The sequence below is a fragment of the Chamaea fasciata genome, unplaced genomic scaffold (assembly GCF_029207755.1).
Source record: "Chamaea fasciata isolate MVZ Bird 193981 ecotype frontalis unplaced genomic scaffold, bChaFas1.0.hap1 SCAF_30, whole genome shotgun sequence".
NCBI lineage: Eukaryota > Metazoa > Chordata > Aves > Passeriformes > Sylviidae > Chamaea > Chamaea fasciata.
Window position 1 is genome coordinate 25,698 of NW_027094115.1, and position 19,344 is coordinate 45,041.

Consider the following 19,344-nt stretch of genomic DNA (forward strand, 5'->3'; position numbering starts at 1 on the left):
CTGGGGGGTGGCACCGCCGTAGGGACACTGCGGGGACCGGGGGGGCACCGGTGACACCGGGGGGGGACAGGTTTGGCACTGCCCACCCTGATGACATCCTGGTGACATTGGGGACAGGGGTGGCACTGTCCTGTCCTGGTGACACTGGGGACAGAGGTGGCACTGCCCACCCTGGTGACATTGGGGACAGGGGTGGCACTGTCCTGTCCTGGTGACATTGGGGACAGAGGTGGGACTGCCCATCCTGGTGACATTGGGGACAGGGGTGGCACTGTCCTGTCCTGGTGACACTGGGGACAGAGGTGGCACTGCCCACCCTGGTGACATTGGGGACAGGGGTGGCACTGTCCTGTCCTGGTGACATCGGGGACAGGGGTGGCACTGTCCTGTCCTGGTGACATTGGGGACAGAGGTGGGACTGTCCTCTCCAGGTGACATTGGGGACAGGGGTGGCACTGTCCTGTCCTGGTGACATTGGGGACAGGGGTGGCACTGCCCATCCTGGTGACATTGGGGACAGGGGTGGCACTGTCCTGTCCTGGTGACATCGGGGACAGGGGTGGCACTGTCCTGTCCTGGTGACATTGGGGACAGAGGTGGGACTGTCCTCTCCAGGTGACATTGGGGACAGGGGTGGCACTGTCCTGTCCTGGTGACATTGGGGACAGGGGTGGCACTGCCCATCCTGGTGACATTGGGGACAGGGGTGGCACTGTCCTCTCCAGGTGACACTGGGGACAGAGGTGGCACTGCCCATCCGGGTGACATTGGGGACAGGGGTGGGACTGTCCTCTCCAGGTGACATTGGGGACAGGAGTGGCACTGTCCTGTCCTGGTGACATTGGGGACAGGGGTGGTGGCACTTCCCGGCCGCCAGCCAGGGACCAGGGCACTGAACCCGCCCGGGGACAGAGGGCAGCAGGTGGCACTGTTACTGTCACATGGGATGGCACTGTCACCGCCGAGATAGTGCTGGCACACAGAATGGCACCGGGATGGCGCTGTCACCGTCACACGGGATGGCACTGGCACTGTCACACGGGATGGCACCGGGATGGCGTTGTCACTGTCACATGGGGATGGCACTGGGATGTCACTGTCACCACCAGGATGCCACTGTCACACAGGGATGGCACCAGGATGGCGTTGTCACTGTCACATGGGGATGGCACTGGGATGTCACTGTCACCACCAGGATGCCACTGTCACACAGGGATGGCACCAGGATGGCACCAGGATGATGATGTCACCCAGGGGATGGCACTGTCACCACCGAGATAGTGCTGGCACACAAGGGATGGCACCGGGATGTCGCTGTCACCACCAGGATGCCATTGTCACACAGTGATGGCACCGGGATGGCCCTGTCACTGTCACACGGGGATGGCACTGGGATGACAATGTCATACAAAGGATGGCACTGTCACCACCAGGATGCCACTGTCGCACAAGAGATGGCACTGGGGTGGCAGGGGCACTACTGGAACGGCCCTGTCACCACCAGCGTGACACTGGGGTGACCCCGGTACACAGAGATGGCACCGGGATGGCCGTGGTGTCACCGCCAGGATGGCCCTGTCACACGGGTGGCACTGGGATGGTCCTGTCACCACCCGGATGGCCCTGGCACACAGGGAAGGCCCTGGCACCCAGGGGTGGCACTGGGGTGGCCCTGGCACCGCCGAGTCCTGCTCACGGCCTGGGGGACACCAGGGTGTCACCCCCGGGATGTGGCACTGTCACAGGTGCCCGTGGGTGACGTCGTGCTGCCACCCGGTGCCACCCCGCGCTCCCAAATTCCCGTTTTTGTGCCCAAATCGGCGCTGGCACTGCCACCAGTGCCACCACTGCCACCCAGTGCCACCCAGTGCCACCATTGCCACCGCGAGCTCCCGAATTCCCGGTTTTGTGCCCAAATCGGCGCTGGCACTGCCACCACCCGGTGCCAGCACTGTCACCCGGGTCCGGCACTGTCACCACCCGGGTCCGGCACTGTCACCACCCGGGGCTGGCAGTGTCACCACCCGGGGCCGGCACTGTCACCACCCGGGGCTGGCACTGTCACCACCCGGGGCTGGCAGTGTCACCACCCGGGGCCGGCACTGTCACCACCCGGGGCTGGCAGTGTCACCACCCGGGGCCGGCAGTGTCACCACCCGGGGCTGGCAGTGTCACCACCCGGGGCCGGCAGTGTCACCACCCGGGGCTGGCAGTGTCACCCGGGTCTGGCACTGTCACCACCCGGGTCCGGCACTGTCACCACCCGGGGCTGGCACTGTCACCACCCGGGTCCGGCACTGTCACCACCCGGGTCTGGCACTGTCACCCGGGTCCGGCACTGTCACCACCCGGGGCTGGCACTGTCACCCGGGTCCGGCAGTGTCACCACCCGGGGCTGGCAGTGTCACCACCCGGGTCCGGCACTGTCACCACCCGGGTCCGGCACTGTCACCACCCGGGGCTGGCACTGTCACCCGGGGCCGGCAGTGTCACCACCCGCCGCCCGTCCCGGAGCCGGGGCTGGCGCGGCCCCGCCCGGATCGATCGATGGCGGCGGGTTAATGATCGCCGCGGTTAATGAGCGCTGGCTGCCGGTTCATTAATGATCGATCCGGGCCCGCCGCGATTGGCCGCGCCGCCGTCAGGCCAGCGGGACCCTCCCAGGGTGGCACCGCGGGGGCGGGGGGGGTTTAAAGGCGCGGGTGACACTCGGGGACAGACCCCGTCGGCATGGCCGGGTCCCTGGCGCTGTCCGGCGCCCTCCTGGCCGCGCTCCTGGCGCTGGTAGGGGACAGGCGACACCGCGGGTGGCACTGGGAGGGACAGCGGGGCGGCGGGGGCGGGCACGGGGAGTGGCACCGGGGGGGCTGGGGACACCCGGGGCCGTCGGGTGACATTCGGGGGCTGAGCGTGGCACAGCCAGGGCCCATCGGGTGACATTTGTGACATTCGGGGGCTGAGCGTGGCACAGCCAGGGCCCATCGAGTGGCATTTGGGGACTGTGGGTGGCACAGCCAGAGCCCATCGGGTGACATTTGTGACATTCGGGGGCTGAGGGTGGCACAGCCAGGGCCCATCGAGTGGCATTTGGGGACTGTGGGTGGCACAGCCAGGGCCCATCGGGTGACATTTGTGACATTCGGGGGCTGAGCGTGGCACAGCCAGGGCCCATCGGGTGACATTTGTGACATTCGGGGGCTGAGGGTGGCACAGCCAGGGCCCATCGGGTGATATTTGTGACATTCGGGTGCTGAGGGTGGCACAGCTGGGGGACACCGGTGTCCATCGAGTGACATCTGGGTGACATTCAGCGGTGACAGCTCTGGGGACACTGCTATGGTCCCCTTTGGGTGGCATTTGGGTGCCCTTTGGGTGCCCTTTGGGTGACACTGGGAGGTGACAGCGTTGGTGGCACTGGTGCCCTTTGGTGCCATTCAGGGATGATGCGGAGGAGCTGGGAGTGGCAGAGCCGCTCCTTGTGGTGCCCTTGGGTGACACCACGGTGACGCCTGGGTGACATTCGGGGGGACTGTTCATGGCAGAGCCCCCTGAGAGGCAGGGGACACCCTTGTGGTGCCCACTGGGTGACATTTGGGTGACATTTGGGTGATGTTTTGGGCCACTGGGCGTGGCAGAGCGCGGGGCTCTGTGGTGTCCTTTGGGTGACGTTTGGGTGACATTTGGAGGGGCTGGGGGTGACAGAATGAGGGGACAATGTCCTGGTGCCACTGGGTGACATTTGGAGAGACTGAAGGTGGCAGAGCTGTGGGGACACCGCAGCACCCACCAAATTCCCCTTGACCCCTCAAGGTGCCACTGCCACCACGCCACCAACCCATCCCTGTCCCATCCCTGTCCCCATCCCTGTCCTCTCCACGTCCCTGTCCCCGCCGTCCCCACCCGTGTCCCACGGCTGTCCCCGCTGTCCCCGCAGGCCTGTCCCTCGCTGACCCCCACGCACCAGGCCGGCGTCTGCGCCTTCTACGGCCAGTGCGGCCGCAACCCCGAGGTGAACGTGTCGCTTGTCCCCTCCTCGGTGCCCTGCCTGGACAACTCCCCGGCCCGGCCGGCGCAGGGGCTCCTGCTGTCGCTGCTGCGCTCCGTGTGCCCGGAGCTGGTGGGCAGCGACAACGACACGCGCGTGTGCTGCAGCTACAACCAGCTGCAGGCTCTGCAGTTCAGCGTGGCGCTCTCGGGGGCCGTGCTGGCGCGCTGCCCCTCCTGCGCCCGCAACTTCGCCAACCTGCACTGCCGCAACATCTGCAGCCCGGACCAGAGCCTGTTCACCGACGTCACCCGCGTCACCAACTCCAGCACGCGGCCCGGCCAGCTGGCCGTGCTGGAGTACCGCGTGTTCTACCGGCGCCGCTTCGCCGAGGCCGCCTTCTCGTCGTGCCGGGACGTGCAGCTGCCGGCCACGGGCGGCTACGCCATCGCCACCATGTGCGGCCGCTACGGCGCCGAGCTGTGCACGGCGCAGCGCTGGCTGGACTTCCAGGGCGACAAGAACAACGGGCTGGCGCCGCTGCAGATCCAGTTCCTCCTGCTGGAGGACGCCGACGCCGGGCCCGGGCAGGGGGTGGCCCCGCTGGACGCGCCGGTGTGGGGCTGCGACCAGGCCCCCGGCGACGACCAGGAGCCGTGCTCGTGCCAGGACTGCGCCCAGGCGTGCCCGCCCGTGGTGCCGCCCTCGGAGGAGCCGCCGCCGTTCCGCCTGGGCCGCGCCGACGGCGTGCTGGTCATCTGCGCGCTCCTCTTCGTCCTCCTCGCCCTGACCTTCCTGCTGGCCCTGTGGTGCCGCCGGGACGCCCGGGAGCCGCCGCCCAAAGCGCCCGGCCGCGGGTGCTCTCAGCGGGCCACCGACGCCTGGCACGGCGGCCTGCAGCGCGCCTTCCGTCTCTGGGGCACGGCGGTGGCCTCGTGGCCCGTGCCCGTGCTGCTGGCCGCCGTGGCCGTGGCCGGAGGGCTGTCGGCCGGCCTGGTCACCCTGCGGCTGACCACGGACCCCGTGGAGCTGTGGTCGGCCCCCGAGAGCCGCGCCCGGCTGGAGAAGGAGTTCCACGACCGCCACTTCGGGCCCTTCCTGCGCACCAACCAGGTGATCGTGACGGCGCCGGGCCGGCCCGGCCTCACCTACGACTCCGTGGTGCTGGGGACCAAGAACTTCAGCGGGGTGCTCACCCTGGACGTCCTACGAGTGCTGCTGGAGCTGCAGGACAGGCTGGCGGCCGCCACGGCGTGGGCGCCCAGCTCGGGCAGGAACGTCACCCTGCAGGACGTGTGCTACGCCCCGCTGAACCCCGCCGAGCCCGGCGTGGACGACTGCGCCGTGTCCAGCGTCACCCAGTACTTCCAGAACAACCGCAGCCACCTGGAGCGCAGCGCCCCGCAGCAGGACGGGCAGAGCCAGGGCACGGCCGACTGGCACGACCACCTCATCTACTGCGTCAAGTGGGTGCCCGGGCAGGGGCAACGGGGGGAGCCCGGGGCCTGCGGGGGGCACGGCGGGGCTCGGGGGTGCCGGGGGGCACGGTTGTGCGGTTGGGGTGGTGCCCGTGGGGCTCTGGACATGATGTGGTGCCCAGTTGTGGGGCTGGGGTGGTGCCCGTGGGGCTGCGTCCATGATTTGGTGCCAGGCTGTGCGGTTGGGATGATGTCCATGGGGCTGTGTCCATGATATGGTGCCCAGCTGTGGGGCCGGGTGACATCTGTGGGGTGCTGGGTATGGTGTGGTGCCCTTGGGGTGCCCAGTTGTGGGGCCGGGGTGGTGCCCGTGGGGCTGTGTCCGTGATTTGGTGCCCAGTTGTGGGGCTGGGTGACATCTGTGGGGTGCTGGGTATGGTGTGGTGCCCATGGGGTGCCCAGTTGTGGGGTTGGGTGACATCTGTGGGGCTCTGTCCATGACTTGGTGCCCATGGGGTTCCCATTTGTGGGGCCGGGGTGGTGCCCGTGGGGCTGCGTCCATAGTTTGGTGCCCAGTTGTGGGGCCGGGTGACATCTGCGGGGCTCTGGGCACGGCCTGGTGCCCGTGGGGGTTTATCTGTGGGGCTGAGGGGTCTCTGTGGGGTGCCAGGGTGTCCCCCCTGTGTCCCCCAGGATGTCCAGGTGCCTGTGGGGTGCCAGGCCCAGCGGTTGGGGTGTCACCCGTGTGTCCCCATCACTGTTGGGGTGCCACCTGCATGTCCCCAGCACAGCTGAGGTGCCAGGCTGTGTGTCTGGGGTGTCACCCGCGTGTCCCCATCGCTGTGGGGTGCCAGGCTGTGTCCCCCGTGCCCGGCGGTGGTGGCGGGCGGCCCGGGCGGGCAGCCCCCGCTGACGGCCCGGCCGTGTCCCACCAGCTCCCCGCTCTCCTTCAAGGACATCACGGCGCTGGAGCTGAGCTGCATGGGCGCCTACGGCGGGCCCGTCTTCCCCTACGTGGCCCTGGGCGGCTACCCCGGTACGGGCTGGCCCCGCGCTGTCCCCGCGCTGTCCCCGCGCTGTCCCCGAGGTGTCCTTAAGGTGTCCCCGCGCTGTCCCCCAGGTGTCCCCGAGGTGTCCCCGAGGTGTCCCCGAGGTGTCCCCGAGGTGTCCCAAATGTGTCCCCGCGCTGTCCCCAAGGCCTGACGCGCTGTCCCCCCGTTGTCCCCTTGCTGTCCGTGAGGCGGTGTCCCCGCACTGTCCCCGCGGTGTCCCCTTGCCGTCCGTGAGGCGGTGTCCCCGAGGTGTCCCCGCGGTGTCCCCTTGCCGTCCGTGAGGCGGTGTCCCCGAGGTGTCCCCGCGGTGTCCCCTTGCCGTCCGCGACGCGGTGTCCCGAGGTGTCCCCCCGGTGTCCCCTTGCCGTCCGTGACGCGGTGTCCCCGCAGGCTCGGAGTACACGGAGGCCGAGGCGCTGATTGTCACCTACTCGCTGAACAATTTCCCGCGGGGGGACCCGCGCCTGGAGTGGGCGCTGAGCTGGGAGCGGCGCTTCCTGGAGGTGCTGCGCGACTTCCAGCGGGAGCACGGCCACAACCTCTCGGTCACCTTCATGGCCGAGGTGCGCCCCTTGCCCCGCACGGTCACCGCACGGTCACCTCGGTGGCCCCCGTGTCCCTGGTGTCACCCGTGTCACCGTGCCCCCTCCACGTCCCTGTGCCCCCCGTGTCCCTGATGTCACCGTGTCACCGTGCCCCCTCCATGTCCCTGTGCCCTCCATGCCCCTTGTGTCACCGTGCCCCCTCCATGTCCCCCGTGTCACCGTGTCCCCTCCGTGTCCCTGCGTCTCCTCCATGTCCCTGTGTCCCCCGTGTCACCGTGCCCCCTCCATGTCCCCGTGTCCTCTCCGTGTCCCTATGCCCCCTGCCCCCGCAGAGCCCCCAGAGTCCCCCGTGTCCCCTCCACGTCCCTGTGTCCCCCGTGTCCCTGGTGTCAACTGTGTCACTGTGCCCCCCCTCATGTCACCATGTCCCCTCCGTGTCCCTGTTGCCCCCTCCACGTTTCTGTGCCCCCCGTGTCACCGTGTCCCCTCCATGATCCCGGTGCCCCTCGTGTCACCGCGTCCCCTCTGTGCCCCTGTGCCCTCCGTGTCCCCGGTGTCCCCGTGTCCCCTCCGTGTCCCCTCCGTGCCCCTGTGCCCCCCGTGTCCCCGGTGTCCCCGGTGTCCCCGAGCCGTGTCTGTCCCCTCAGCGCTCTCTGGAGGATGAGATCAACCGCACGAGCGCGGAGGACATCCCGGTGATGGCCACCAGTTACCTGCTGGTGTTCGCCTACATCGCGCTGGCCCTGGGCGAGTACACGGCCTGGCGGAGGCTCCTGGTGGGTCCGGGGGGCCTGGAGGTTTTTGGGGGTCCTGGGGGTTTTGGGGGGTCCTGGGGGGTTCGGTTCGTGGGGGGATCGGGCGGTCCTGGGCGAGTACACGGCCTGGCGGAGGCTCCTGGTGAACCGGGGGGCCTGGGGGGGTCCGGGGGGGCCTGGGGAGCCCCGGGGTGTCGGTTTGGGGGGACCCGAGAGGTTCGAGGGTTCGGGGCCTCCCGGTTTGGTGGCCCTGACCCCGCGGGTGTCGCAGGTGGAGTCCAAGGTGACGCTGGCGCTGGGGGGCATCGCGGTGGTGCTGGGGGCCGTGCTGGCCGCCATGGGGCTGCTGGCGCTGCTGGGGCTGCCCTCGTCCCTCATCATCCTCGAGGTCGTGCCCTTCCTCGTGCTGGCCGTGGGCGCCGACAACATCTTCATCTTCGTGCAGGAGCTGCAGGTGGGCCTGAGGGGGACAACGGGGGGCTTGGGGGGCTCGGGGGTGTCCTTGGGGCAGGGGGCACCTGTGGGTCACGGGGGTCCCCATGGGTGACCTGGGGGCACTTTGGGGGCAGGGATCCCCATGGGGCACAGGGGCTTGGGGACACTTTGGGGACACTTTGGGGACACCTTGGGGACACCGGTGTTCCCATGGGGCACGGGGGCGCTTTTGGGATTCCCACGGCGAATGTGTCCCATGGGAGGGGGTCCCCGTGGGGCAGGTGGGCACCCTCGGGTGGGCGGGGGGGTGCCCGCGGGGGTCTCCTGCATCTGGGTGTCCCCTTGGGTGTCCCCTGGATCTGGGGATGTCCCTGGGTGTCCCCCGATCCGGGGGCCCCCCCTGACCCCCCCCCGGGACAGCAGCAGTCGCAGCGGGAGCCGGGCGAGACGCGGGAGCAGCACCTGGGCCGGGTGCTGGCGCAGGTGGCCCCGAGCATGCTGCTGTGCAGCCTCTCCGAGACCGTCTGCTTCCTGCTCGGTGCGTGCGGGGACACCGGGGACACCGGGGGGAACGGGGGGCACGGGGGGGATTGGGGGGATCTGGGGGAACGGGGGGAGCGGGGGGGATCGGGGGTGCAGGGACACGGGGGCACGGGGGCCACTGAGGGCACAGGGACACGGGGGACAAGCGGAGATGAGGGGACACGGGGCACTGGCGGCACAGGGACATGGGGGACACGGGGGGGCACATGGGGATGGCGGTGGCAGGGGGCAAGGAGCGGGGACAGGGACATGGGGGTGCCCAGGGCTGTCCCGGTGAGACAGGGGGTGGCGGGGGCTGTCCGGTGACCCCGGGCTGTCCGGTGCCCCGGTGACCCCGGGCTGTCCGGTGGCCCTGGGGCTGTCCGGTGACCCCGGGCTGTCCGGTGCCCCGGTGACCCCGGGCTGTCCGGTGACCCCGGGCTGTCCGGTGCCCCGGTGACCCCGGGCTGTCCGGTGGCCCTGGGGCTGTCCGGTGACCCCGGGGCTGTCCGGTGCCCCGCAGGTGCGCTGTCGTCCATGCCCGCCGTGCGCACCTTCGCGCTGACGGCCGCGCTGGCCATCGCGCTGGATTTCCTGCTGCAGATGACGGGATTCGTGGCGCTGGTGGCGCTCGACAGCCGGCGACAGGAGGTGACACCGCGGGACACCGCGGGGACTGGGGACGGGGGCGCGGGGTGGGCGTGGGGATCCCCAGGGTGGGCACAGGGTGGGCGTGGGGATCTTCAGGGTGGGCGTGGGGATCCCCAGGGTGGGTGTGGGGATCTCCAGGGTGGGTGTGGGGTCTCCAGGGTGGATGTGGGGTCTCCAGGGTGGGTAGGCATCCCCAAGGTGGGCACAGGGTGGGCACAGGGGATCCCCAGGGGGGGTGGGCATCCCCAGGCCGTGCCCGGGGTGGGCAGGGGACCCCCGGGGGGCACGGGGGGCCCGCGGAGATGCGGTGCCAGCCCCCCCGTTCCCCGCAGGCCGGGCGCTTTGACCTCTGCTGCTGCTGCGGGTCGGACAAGGGGGGCCCGGCCGGGGAGGGGCTGCGGCTGCTGCGGCCCCTCCTGGAGCGGTTCTACACCCCAGTGCTGCTGCACCCCATCGTGCGGCCCGCCGTGGTGAGGGGCACGGGGGGCACGGGGGGCATTGGGGGCACGGGGGGCATTGGGAGCACGGGGGGCTCGGGGGGAATTGGGGGGCATTGGGGGCACGGGGGGCATTGGGAGCACGGGGGGCTCGGGGGGAATTGGGGGGCATTGGGGGCACGGGGGGCATTGGGGACACGGGGGGCATTGGGGGCACGGGGGGCATTGGGGGCACGGGGGGCACGGGGGGCATTGGGGACACGGGGGCATTGGGGGCACGGGGGGCATCGAGGGATATGGGAACATGAGGGACACTGGGGGCACAGGGGGCATTGGGGGGCGTGGGGGGAATTGGGGGCATTGGGGGTCATCGAAGGACATGGAACATGGGGGGCTCTGGGGAGCACGGGGGGCATTGGGGGCACTGGGGGACATGGGGGGCACGGAGGGCTCTGGGTGACACAGGAACATGGGCAGCACGGGGGGGTTTGGGGGGCCATGAGGGGCTGGGGGGGTTTGGGGGTCCCTGACCGAGCCCCCGGCAGGTGCTGCTGTTCCTGTTCCTGTCCTGTGCCGGGCTCTTCCTGCTGTTCCACGTGTCCGTGGGGCTGGACCAGGAGCTGGCCCTGCCCGAGGTGGGGACACACGGGGCACAGGGGGAGACACAGGGGACAGGGGGAGACACAGGGGACAGGGGACACACGGGGGCCAGTGGGACACACGGGGGCCAGGGGGACACACAGGGGACAGGAGGACACACGGGGGACAGTGGGACACACAGGGGATAGGGGGAGACACAGGGGACAGGGGGACACACAGGGGACAGTGGGACACACACGGGACAGGGGGGACACACAGGGGGCAGGGGGGACACACGGGACAGGGGGGACACACAGGGGACAGTGGGACACACGGGACAGGGGGACACACGGGACAGTGGGACACACACGGGACAGGGGGGACACACAGGGGACAGGGGGACACACGGGGGACAGGGGGGACACACAGGGGACAGCGCGGTCCGTGGGGAACATCAGGGGGGTTGGACCCTATGGGGAGGCTTGGGGACCCATGGGGGTGACATGGCTCTGTATGGGGACACATGGGGATGCTGGGACCCCTCTGGGACTCCTTCGGGACCCCTCTGTGACCCTCTGCGGGTGTCCCCCGCGCGTGGCTGTCCCCAGGACTCGTACCTGCTCCCGTACTTCTCGGAGATGAACCAGTACCTGGCCGTGGGCGTCCCCACCTACTTTGTCACCACGGGCGGCTACAACTTCTCCAGCGCCAACGGCACCAACGCCATCTGCTCCAGCGCCGGCTGCGACGCCGACTCGCTGACCCAGACCATCCAGCTGGCCACGAACTTCCCCAACGTGTGAGTGACCCCCGGGAGCCTCGAGGCCGGACCCTCGGGGCCAGCCCTGCCCCGGCCACTGCCAGCCCCGTGTCCCCCCCCGGCAGGTCCTACCTGGCCATCCCGGCCACCTCGTGGGTGGACGATTTCCTGGACTGGCTGAACCCCACGGGGCGCTGCTGCCGCATCCACCAGTTCGGGAATAACGCGGGCGAGTTCTGCCCCTCCACCAGCAGTGAGTGCCGGGCCTGGGGGGACGGGGGCTACTCTGGGGCGGCCATTGGGTGCCCACCGTGGTGGCCGTTGGGTGGCTGTTGGGTGGTGATTGGGTGCCCATCATGGTGGCCGTTGGGTGGTCATTGGATGCCCACCATGGTGGTCATTGGGTGGTGATTGGGTGCCCACCATGGTGGTCATTGGGTGGTGATTGGGTGGCCATTGGGTGGCCATTGGGTGGTCATTGGGTGCCCACTGTGGTGGTCATTGAGTGCCTACCATGGTGGCTGTTGGGTGGTCATTGAGTGTCCACCCTGGTGGTCACTGGGTGGTCATTGGCTGCCCACCATGGTGGTCATTGGGTGCCCACCATGGTGGCCGTTGGGTGGTCATTGGGTGCCCACCATGGTGGCCATTGGGTGGCCATTGGGTGCCCACCATGGTGGTCACTGGGTGGTCATTGAGTGTCCACCATGGTGGCTGCTGGGTGGTCATTTGGTGCCCACCATGGTGGCTGTTGGGTGGTCATTTTGTGCCCACCATGGTGGCCATTGGGTGGTCATTGGTTGCCCATCGTGGTGGTCATTGGGTACCTACTGTGATGACCATTGCGTGCCGACCATGGCGGTCACTGGGTGTCCATTGGGTGTCCACCATGTCGGTCATTGGGTACCCAGTGTGATGACCATTGGGTGCCCATTGAATGGCGTGTGCCAGTGGTGTCCCTGGGCCACACTGACCCCGTGTGGGTGACACTGTGCCGCCCAGCGGTGTCCGGTGCCCACGCTGACCCCGTGTGGGTGACACTGTGCCGCCCAGCGGTGGTGGCAGTGCCCACGCTGACCCCGTGTGGGTGACACTGTGCCGCCCAGCGGTGTCCGGTGCCCACGCTGACCCCGTGTGGGTGACACTGTGCCGCCCAGCGGTGGTGGCAGTGCCCACGCTGACCCCGTGTGGGTGACACTGTGCCGCCCAGCGGTGGTGGCAGTGCCCACGCTGACCCCGTGTGGGTGACACTGTGCCGCCCAGCGGTGGTGGCAGTGCCCACGCTGACCCCGTGTGGGTGACACTGTGCCGCCCAGCGGTGGTGGCAGTGCCCACGCTGACCCCGTGTGGGTGACACTGTGCCGCCCAGCGGTGGTGGCAGTGCCCACGCTGACCCCGTGTCCCCGCAGATGACTTGAGCTGCCTGCTGGGGCAGTGCCTGAAGCAGGTGCGGCGCCCCACGCCCGAGGAGTTCCAGCGCTTCCTGCCCTGGTTCCTGCAAGACCGCCCCAACCTGCAGTGCCCCAAGGGGTCAGTGGCACCGCCTGGCACCGGGGTGACACTGGGGTGACACCGGGGTGACACTGGGGATGGCACTGGGGTGGCGCTGTGGTGGTACTGGGGTGGCACTGGGGATGGCACCGGGGTGGCACCAGAGGTGTGGTACCAGGGGCACACGGGGGTAAATGCCACCCAAGGGGACACAGAGCTGGGTGGCACCATGTCCTCCGTGACCCCGTGTCCCCTGACCCCGTGTCCCCGCAGTGGCCTGGGCGCCTACGACACCGCGCTGAGCATGGATGACAACGGCACCATCCTGGGTGAGTGCGGGGGGGACACGGGGACAGGGGGGACATGGGGACAGGGGCTGGGGGTGACACCGGGACAGTGGGTGACTGCTGCGGGGGTGACCGCTGACACCTGTGGTGCCCTCTGCCCCGAGTGACCACTGCCCCTGGAGTGCCCACTCCCCCGAGTGCCCGCTGCCCCCCGGTGACCGCCCGGTGTCCGCAGCCTCGCGGTTCATGGCGTACCAGCGGCCGCTCCGCACGTCCCAGGAGTACACGGCCGCGCTGCGCGCCGCCCGCGCCCTGGCCGAGCGCATCACCAGCACCCTGCGCCGCGTCCCCGGCACCGACCCCTCCTTCGAAGTCTTCCCCTACGCGTGAGTGCCACCGCGGGACCCGCTCCGGGAGGCTGGGGGGTCCCCGGGCCCCTGCTGGGGGTCACACGGGGGTGCTCCAGTCTGGGGCACCAGTTTAGGGGTTCCCAGTCAGGGGTTCCCAGTTAGGGGTTCCCAGTTAAGGGTTCCCAGTTAAGGGTTCCCAGTTTGGGTGCCCAGTTAGGGGCGCTGGCAGTGCCCCAAAGCTCCTGTTGGGGGTCACAAGGGGGTGCCCTGGTCAGGGGTCAGTGTGGGTGCCCATTTTAGGGGTTCCCAGTCAGGGGTGCCCAGGCAGTGGTCAGGGTCAGGGGGCCCGTTCTGGGGTGCCCCCGAGCCCCTGGTGGGGGTCACACAGGGGTGCCCCAGTCAGGACTTAGAGGGGTCCCAGCCCAGGGAAGGGGTGCCCAGTTTAAGGGACGTCCACACTGGGGTGCCCCGCGCTGCTCTGGGGTGCCCAGTGTCTGTATCAGCGTGCCCAGTGCCCGTTTTGGGGTTCTCAGTGCCCGTTTTGGAGTGCCCAGTGCCAATCTCGGGGTCCCCAGTGCCACAACGGTGCCACAGCCAGTGCCATGGCAATGCCGCAGTGGTTCCACAGCGGTGGCACAGGCGGTGGCACCCACGGGCGCTGTCCCCGCAGGGTGACGTACGTGTACTACGAGCAGTACCTGTCGGTGGTGTACGAGGGGCTGGCCATGCTGGCGCTGTGCCTGGTGCCCACCTTCGCCGTGTCCTTCCTCCTGCTGGGCATGGACGGCCGCTCCAGCCTGGCCACGCTGCTGACCATCGCCATGGTGCTGCTGGACACGGCCGGCTGCATGGCCCTCTGGGGCATCCCCTACAACGCCGTGGCCCTCATCAACCTGGTGGCGGTGCGGGGACACGGGGACACGGGGACAGCGGGGATTGTGGGGACACGGGGACAGAGGGGACAGAGGGGATAGGGGGGACAGTGGAGATAGCGGGGACAGCGGGGATATGGGGATGGGGGGGACAGCAGGGACAGTGGGGACAGTGGGGACCGTGGGCATCCAGGGTGGCACTGGGATGTGGGGTGGCATGGGGACATGGGGGGCTATGGGGTGGGACAGGGACGTGGGGCATGTGAGGTGGCACAGAGGCATAGGGGACACAAGGGGTGGCCCTGGGGACACAAAGCGTGATCCTGGGGGCACAGGGGTGGCTCTGGTGACACAGGGGGTGGCCCCGGGGACACAAAGGGTGGCTCTGGGGACACAAAGGGTGGCTCTGGGGGCACAGGGGTGGCCCTGGGGACATAGGGGTGGCACTGGGGTGACAGCCCGGTGTCCCCACAGGCCGTAGGCATCTCGGTGGAGTTTGTGTCCCACATCACGTGCGCCTTCGCCCGCAGCCACCAGCCCACGCGGGTGGCCCGGGCCGCCGAGGCCACTGTCACCATGGGCAGCAAGGTGGGCACGGGGACACCGAGAGACCCCACACCCCGCCGCGGGAGGGGGGTGACACCGCGGGATTCCCTCCCGGGGCCGGGAGGTGACACCGCGGGCCGCTCCCGGGGCCGGTGTCACTGCGGTGGCCGCTGTCCCCGCAGGTGGTGGCAGGGGTGGCCATGACCAACCTGCCGGGCGTGGTGGTGCTGGCGTTCGCCAGGTCGCGGCTCATCCAGATCTTCTTCTTCCGCCTCAACCTCATCATCACCCTGGTGGGGCTGGCGCACGGCCTGGCCTTCCTGCCCGTGCTGCTCAGCTACATCGGTACGGAACTGTCACCTCCCGGGGACGGGGACAGCGGGACAGCGGGACATCGGGTGGGATCACCTCCCCGGGGACGGGACAGTGTGACATGGGCCGGTGTCACTGCGGGGACAGGGACAGCGTGACACCAGCCAGTGTCACCTCCCTGGGGATGGGGACTGTGTGACATCGGGTGGTGTCACCTCCATGAACAGGGCCAGTGTGACATGGGCTGGGGTCACTGCGGGGACAGGGACAGTGTGACACCGGCACCACCGGCCACCCGCAGGGACAGGGACAGACCGTCACCATCCCCATTGTCCCCCCGTGTCCCCAGCCCCGGCGACAGGGACAGCCCAGCAGCGTCCCTGTTGTCCTCACCCTGTGCCCGTGTCCCCCTCACCCTGGGGGACAGGGACAGCCTGGTGACAGGAACAGGGCTGTCCGTGTCACCCTTGGGGACAAGGACAGCCTGGCACCACCCCCATTGTCCCCACAGGGCCCAGGGCGCGGGTGGCACCAGGGGAGGACACGCCGGGGGACACGCAGGGGACACGGCTGGGCGTTGACAACCCCTACTTCAAGGACACAGAGAAGGACACGGACACGGACAAGGACAAGGACAAGGACAAGGACAAGGGATCCAGGAAGGGCTGAGCCACCCCCCCCCCCCCCCCCCCCTTTCTATTTAAACTGGTTTTGTCACAGCCTGGACTGGTTGGACTGGGATGGGCCAGGGGGGGAGGGGACAGGGGCCTTGGGTCCCAGGTGTCACTCACAGGGGTTGGGGACACGGGGACAGCACACGGGGCACGAGAATGTGGAGGACACAGGACCATGTGGGGACAGGGACACTGCAGGGACAGGGCCATGGGGGGCCAGGGCCATGTGTGGCAGGGACACTGTGGGGACAGGGACACTGCGAGGACAGGGCCATGTGGGCACAGGGACACAGGGGACACAGGGACATCACAGGGTCCCACACGGGACATGGCCGCACGGACATGCGGGTCACAGGGACATCCCTGGGATGAAACCTCAGGGGCACACGTGGTGACACGGTGGTGACAGGGACACGCAGGGCACGAGGCCACCACAGAGCTGGGGCCAGGTGTCCCCAAACCCTCCCAGTCTGGGATCACACCTGCACTGGGCAGACTGGGATGGGGGCTGTCCCCTGGCTCCCAAATGTCACAGGGGCTGGGGACATGGGGACGGGGACATCGTGGGGACATGTGGGGGTTTATCCCCATCCCTACAGGCACTTGTAGGGCACACAGGGGACATCCCAGAGCATTTAGGGACGTTTATAGGTTTATTGCCATCCCTACATGTACTTGTAGGGCACACAGGGGACATCCCAGAGCATTTAGGGACGTTTGGAGGTTACACAGGGGACATCCCAGAGCATTTAGGGCCATTAATAGGTTTATTCCCGGCCCTACAGGCGCTTGTAGGGCACACAGGGGACACCCCAGAGCATTTAGGGACGTTTGGAGGTTCATCCCGGCCCTACAGGTACTTGTAGGGCACACGGGCGGGCACGGTCTGCAGCTCCAGGCGCACGGGGCACTTGTAGAAGTGTCCCAGCAGGGTCTCGGCGTAGCCCAGCAGGAAGTAGAGCCTGTGTGGCGGCAGGGCCCGGGCCAGCAGCGCGCACGCCACCAGCGCGTTCCCGCGGCGCTTCAGCACCACCTCGTCGGCCAGCAGCCCCGGGAAGGTCCCGTACAGGAACCGCCGCACGAAGGCGTCCTCCAGGGCCCGCTGCGCCGCGCCCGCCTCGCCGCACAGGTTCCCTGGGGACAGCGGGTGGCACTGGTGACACTGGTCACTGCTCACCGTGCCTCGCCGCACAGGTTCCCAGAGGGGACAGGAGGTGGCACTGGTGGCACCTGGCCGCCCAGCCCAGGTGTGGTCCTGGCACCACAGGGGTTGTCTTCTGTCCCCAGGGTGCCCATGGGTACCACGTGTCACTGTGCCCATCGTGCCCTCGTGTCCCTGTGTCCCCATCCCCATCCCAGTCCCCTCGTGTCCCCATCCCTGTCCCAACACCCCGTGACCCTCCCCAAAGTGCCCTCCTGTCCCCCCCGTCCCCTCCCCGCCCGCAGGGGTCCCCGTGTCACCCACCGGTGTGCTGGGACAGCCAGCCCTTGCGGTGGCCGATGTAGTGGGGGGGGTGTGCCTGCTCGTATGTCACCAGCTTGTCACCCTTGCCCGCACGGACCCGCGCCGCCCGCGTCTGTGGGGACAGCGGCGTCAGGGGACACCGCGGGGTCACGGGGACAACATGGGGACACGGGGACAGCATGAGGACACAGCCGCGGGGCGGGGGGACACGGGGACACCGCGGGGCAGGGGGACACGGGGACACCGCGGGGCGGGGGGACACAGCCGCGGGGCGGGGGGACACGGGGACACCGCGGGGCGGGGGGACACGGGGACATCGCCGCGGTGTCCCCAAGGACTCACCTTGAGGCAGGCGGGGGTGGTGTGGAGCTGCCGGGTGGCGCTGGGAACATGCAGGGCACAGGGAAGGACCTGGGGAGGGGACAGGGCTGGGGACAGCCTGGCAGGGGGACATCCCCGGTCCCCAACAACAGCCAGTGTGTCCCCAGGAGCCCCACGGAGCAGTCCCGGTGTCCCCGGAGTGGGGACAGCGCTGGTGTGACCCCACAGCCTGTGACCCTGTCCCCAGCGTCACCACAGCCCTTGTCCCTTGTCCAGTGCCCCCCACGCTCAGTGTGCCCCATCCCAGTGTCCCCCAGACCCGGTGTCCCCTGTCACCCCCATCCCCAGTGTCCCCACACTCAGGGTCCCAGAGCCCCCCATGCCCACCCCCCTCCCCAGCTCACGTCCCCCGGGCTGGAGCCCCTGGAACCTCCCATCCCAGTGTCCCCAGTGTCCCCATTCCCAGTGTCCCCATCCCCAGTGTCCCCATCCCAGTGTCCCCAGTGTCCCCATTCCCAGTGTCCCCAGTGTCCCCATCCCAGTGTCCCCAGCGCCCCTCAGCTGCCCGTGCCGCCACCGCGTCTGGAGCCCCCGGTGTCCCCGGTCCCCGTGCCGTTCCCCATTCCCGGTGCCGTTCCCCATTCCCGCCGTTTTCCCCCCATTTTCGGGTTTTTTCCCCCATTTTCGGGTCTTTTCCCCCATTCCCGCTCTCCGCTCACCCGCAGCGCGCCCGCGGCCGCCGCCATCTTGGATCGGGGCGGGGCGGCAGCGCCCCCTGGCGGCGGGAGGTCAGCGCTGGGGGGCACTGGGGATACTGGGAATACTGGGAATACTGGAGATACTGGGGGGCACTGGGGGGGACTGGGGATACTGGGAATACTGGAGATACTGGGGGGCACTGGGGATACTGGGAATACTGGAGATACTGGGGGGCACTGGGGGGGACTGGGGATACTGGGAATACTGGGGGGGCACTGGGGGGGACTGGGGACACTGGGGGGACTGGGAATACTGGGGATACTGGGGGGGACTGGGGGGACTGGGAATACTGGGAATACTGGGGGGCACTGGGGGGGACTGGGGATACTGGGAATACTGGGGGGGCACTGGGGGGGACTGGGGACACTGGGGGGACTGGGAATACTGGGGATACTGGGGGGGACTGGGGGGACTGGGAATACTGGGAATACTGGGGGGCACTGGGGGGGACTGGGGATACTGGGAATACTGGGGGGGCACTGGGGGGGACTGGGGATACTGGGGACACTGGGGACACTGGGGAGGACTGGGGATCCTGGGGGGACTGGGAATACTGGGGATACTGGGGGGGTCTGGGGGGGACTGGGGGGACTGGGAATACTGGGAATACTGGGGGGGCACTGGGGGGGACTGGGGATACTGGGGACACTGGGGAGGACTGGGGATACTGGGGGGACTGGGGGGGCACTGGGAATACTGGGGGGACACTGGGGGGGACTGGGGATACTGGGGAGGACTGGGGATACTGAGGGATACTGGGGATATGGGGGATACTGGGGGGGCTACTGGGAATACTGGGCGATGCTGGGGACACTGGGGGGATACTGGGACTACCAGGAGTCCTGGGGACTCTTGAAGCTAACTGGGAGCGGACCGAACGCTTACTGGGAGCAACTGGGAGCTGCTGGTGCCTACTGGGGGTCCTGGGGGTCTTTACTGGGCACCCCCCAGTACCACCGGGGGGTCTGGGCAGATCTGGGGGTGTCCCCCTTTCTCCCCGCTCGGTACCCCCATTCTGGGGGGGCTGCCGGGCATTTCCCCCCCCCCCTCCCCCCCCCCATTTTGGGGGTCTCCTGGACGCCCCCCGTTTCTACCCCCCCCCACTCAGGGGGTCTCCCAGGTGTTCCC

General features: G+C 68.9%; 2 protein-coding genes across 2 annotated transcripts; one reads left to right on the forward strand and one right to left on the reverse strand.

Moving 5' to 3' along the window:
* Positions 1–2,627: 2,627 nt before the first annotated feature.
* NPC1L1 (NPC1 like intracellular cholesterol transporter 1) lies at positions 2,628–15,666 on the forward strand (the record flags this gene model as incomplete). The annotated part of the gene is given in 20 exon segments (XM_066206073.1): positions 2,628–2,686; positions 2,688–2,784; positions 3,935–5,451; positions 6,339–6,439; positions 6,846–7,018; positions 7,648–7,776; positions 8,027–8,209; positions 8,611–8,728; positions 9,236–9,363; positions 9,696–9,833; positions 10,346–10,435; positions 10,988–11,178; positions 11,265–11,392; positions 12,549–12,669; positions 12,904–12,959; positions 13,153–13,303; positions 13,938–14,169; positions 14,614–14,727; positions 14,868–15,030; positions 15,509–15,666. Coding segments are annotated over 20 exon segments (4,047 nt in total), but the record flags the coding sequence as incomplete, so codon positions are not given.
* A 753-nt stretch (positions 15,667–16,419) lies between these two features.
* On the reverse strand, positions 16,420–18,954 carry MRPS24 (mitochondrial ribosomal protein S24). Its single transcript, XM_066206236.1, has 4 exons — positions 18,177–18,954; positions 17,479–17,547; positions 17,137–17,248; positions 16,420–16,805 (listed from the first exon to the last, which is right to left on the reverse strand). The coding sequence occupies exons 1-4, from the start codon at positions 18,201–18,203 to the stop codon at positions 16,522–16,524; spliced, it is 492 nt and encodes a 163-aa protein (XP_066062333.1). The 5' UTR covers positions 18,204–18,954; the 3' UTR covers positions 16,420–16,521.
* Positions 18,955–19,344: the final 390 nt, after the last annotated feature.

Excerpts from the sequence above, each read along its gene's own strand:
- MRPS24 (XM_066206236.1), bottom strand. The coding sequence starts at position 18,203 with ATGGCGGCGGCCGCGGGCGCGCTGCGG. Across the intron at positions 17,548-18,176 it reads CGGCCGCGGGCGCGCTGCGG|GTCCTTCCCTGTGCCCTGCA; the intron begins GTGAGCGGAGAG and ends TCCCCTCCCCAG. Across the intron at positions 17,249-17,478 it reads CCACCCCCGCCTGCCTCAAG|ACGCGGGCGGCGCGGGTCCG; the intron begins GTGAGTCCTTGG and ends CTGTCCCCACAG.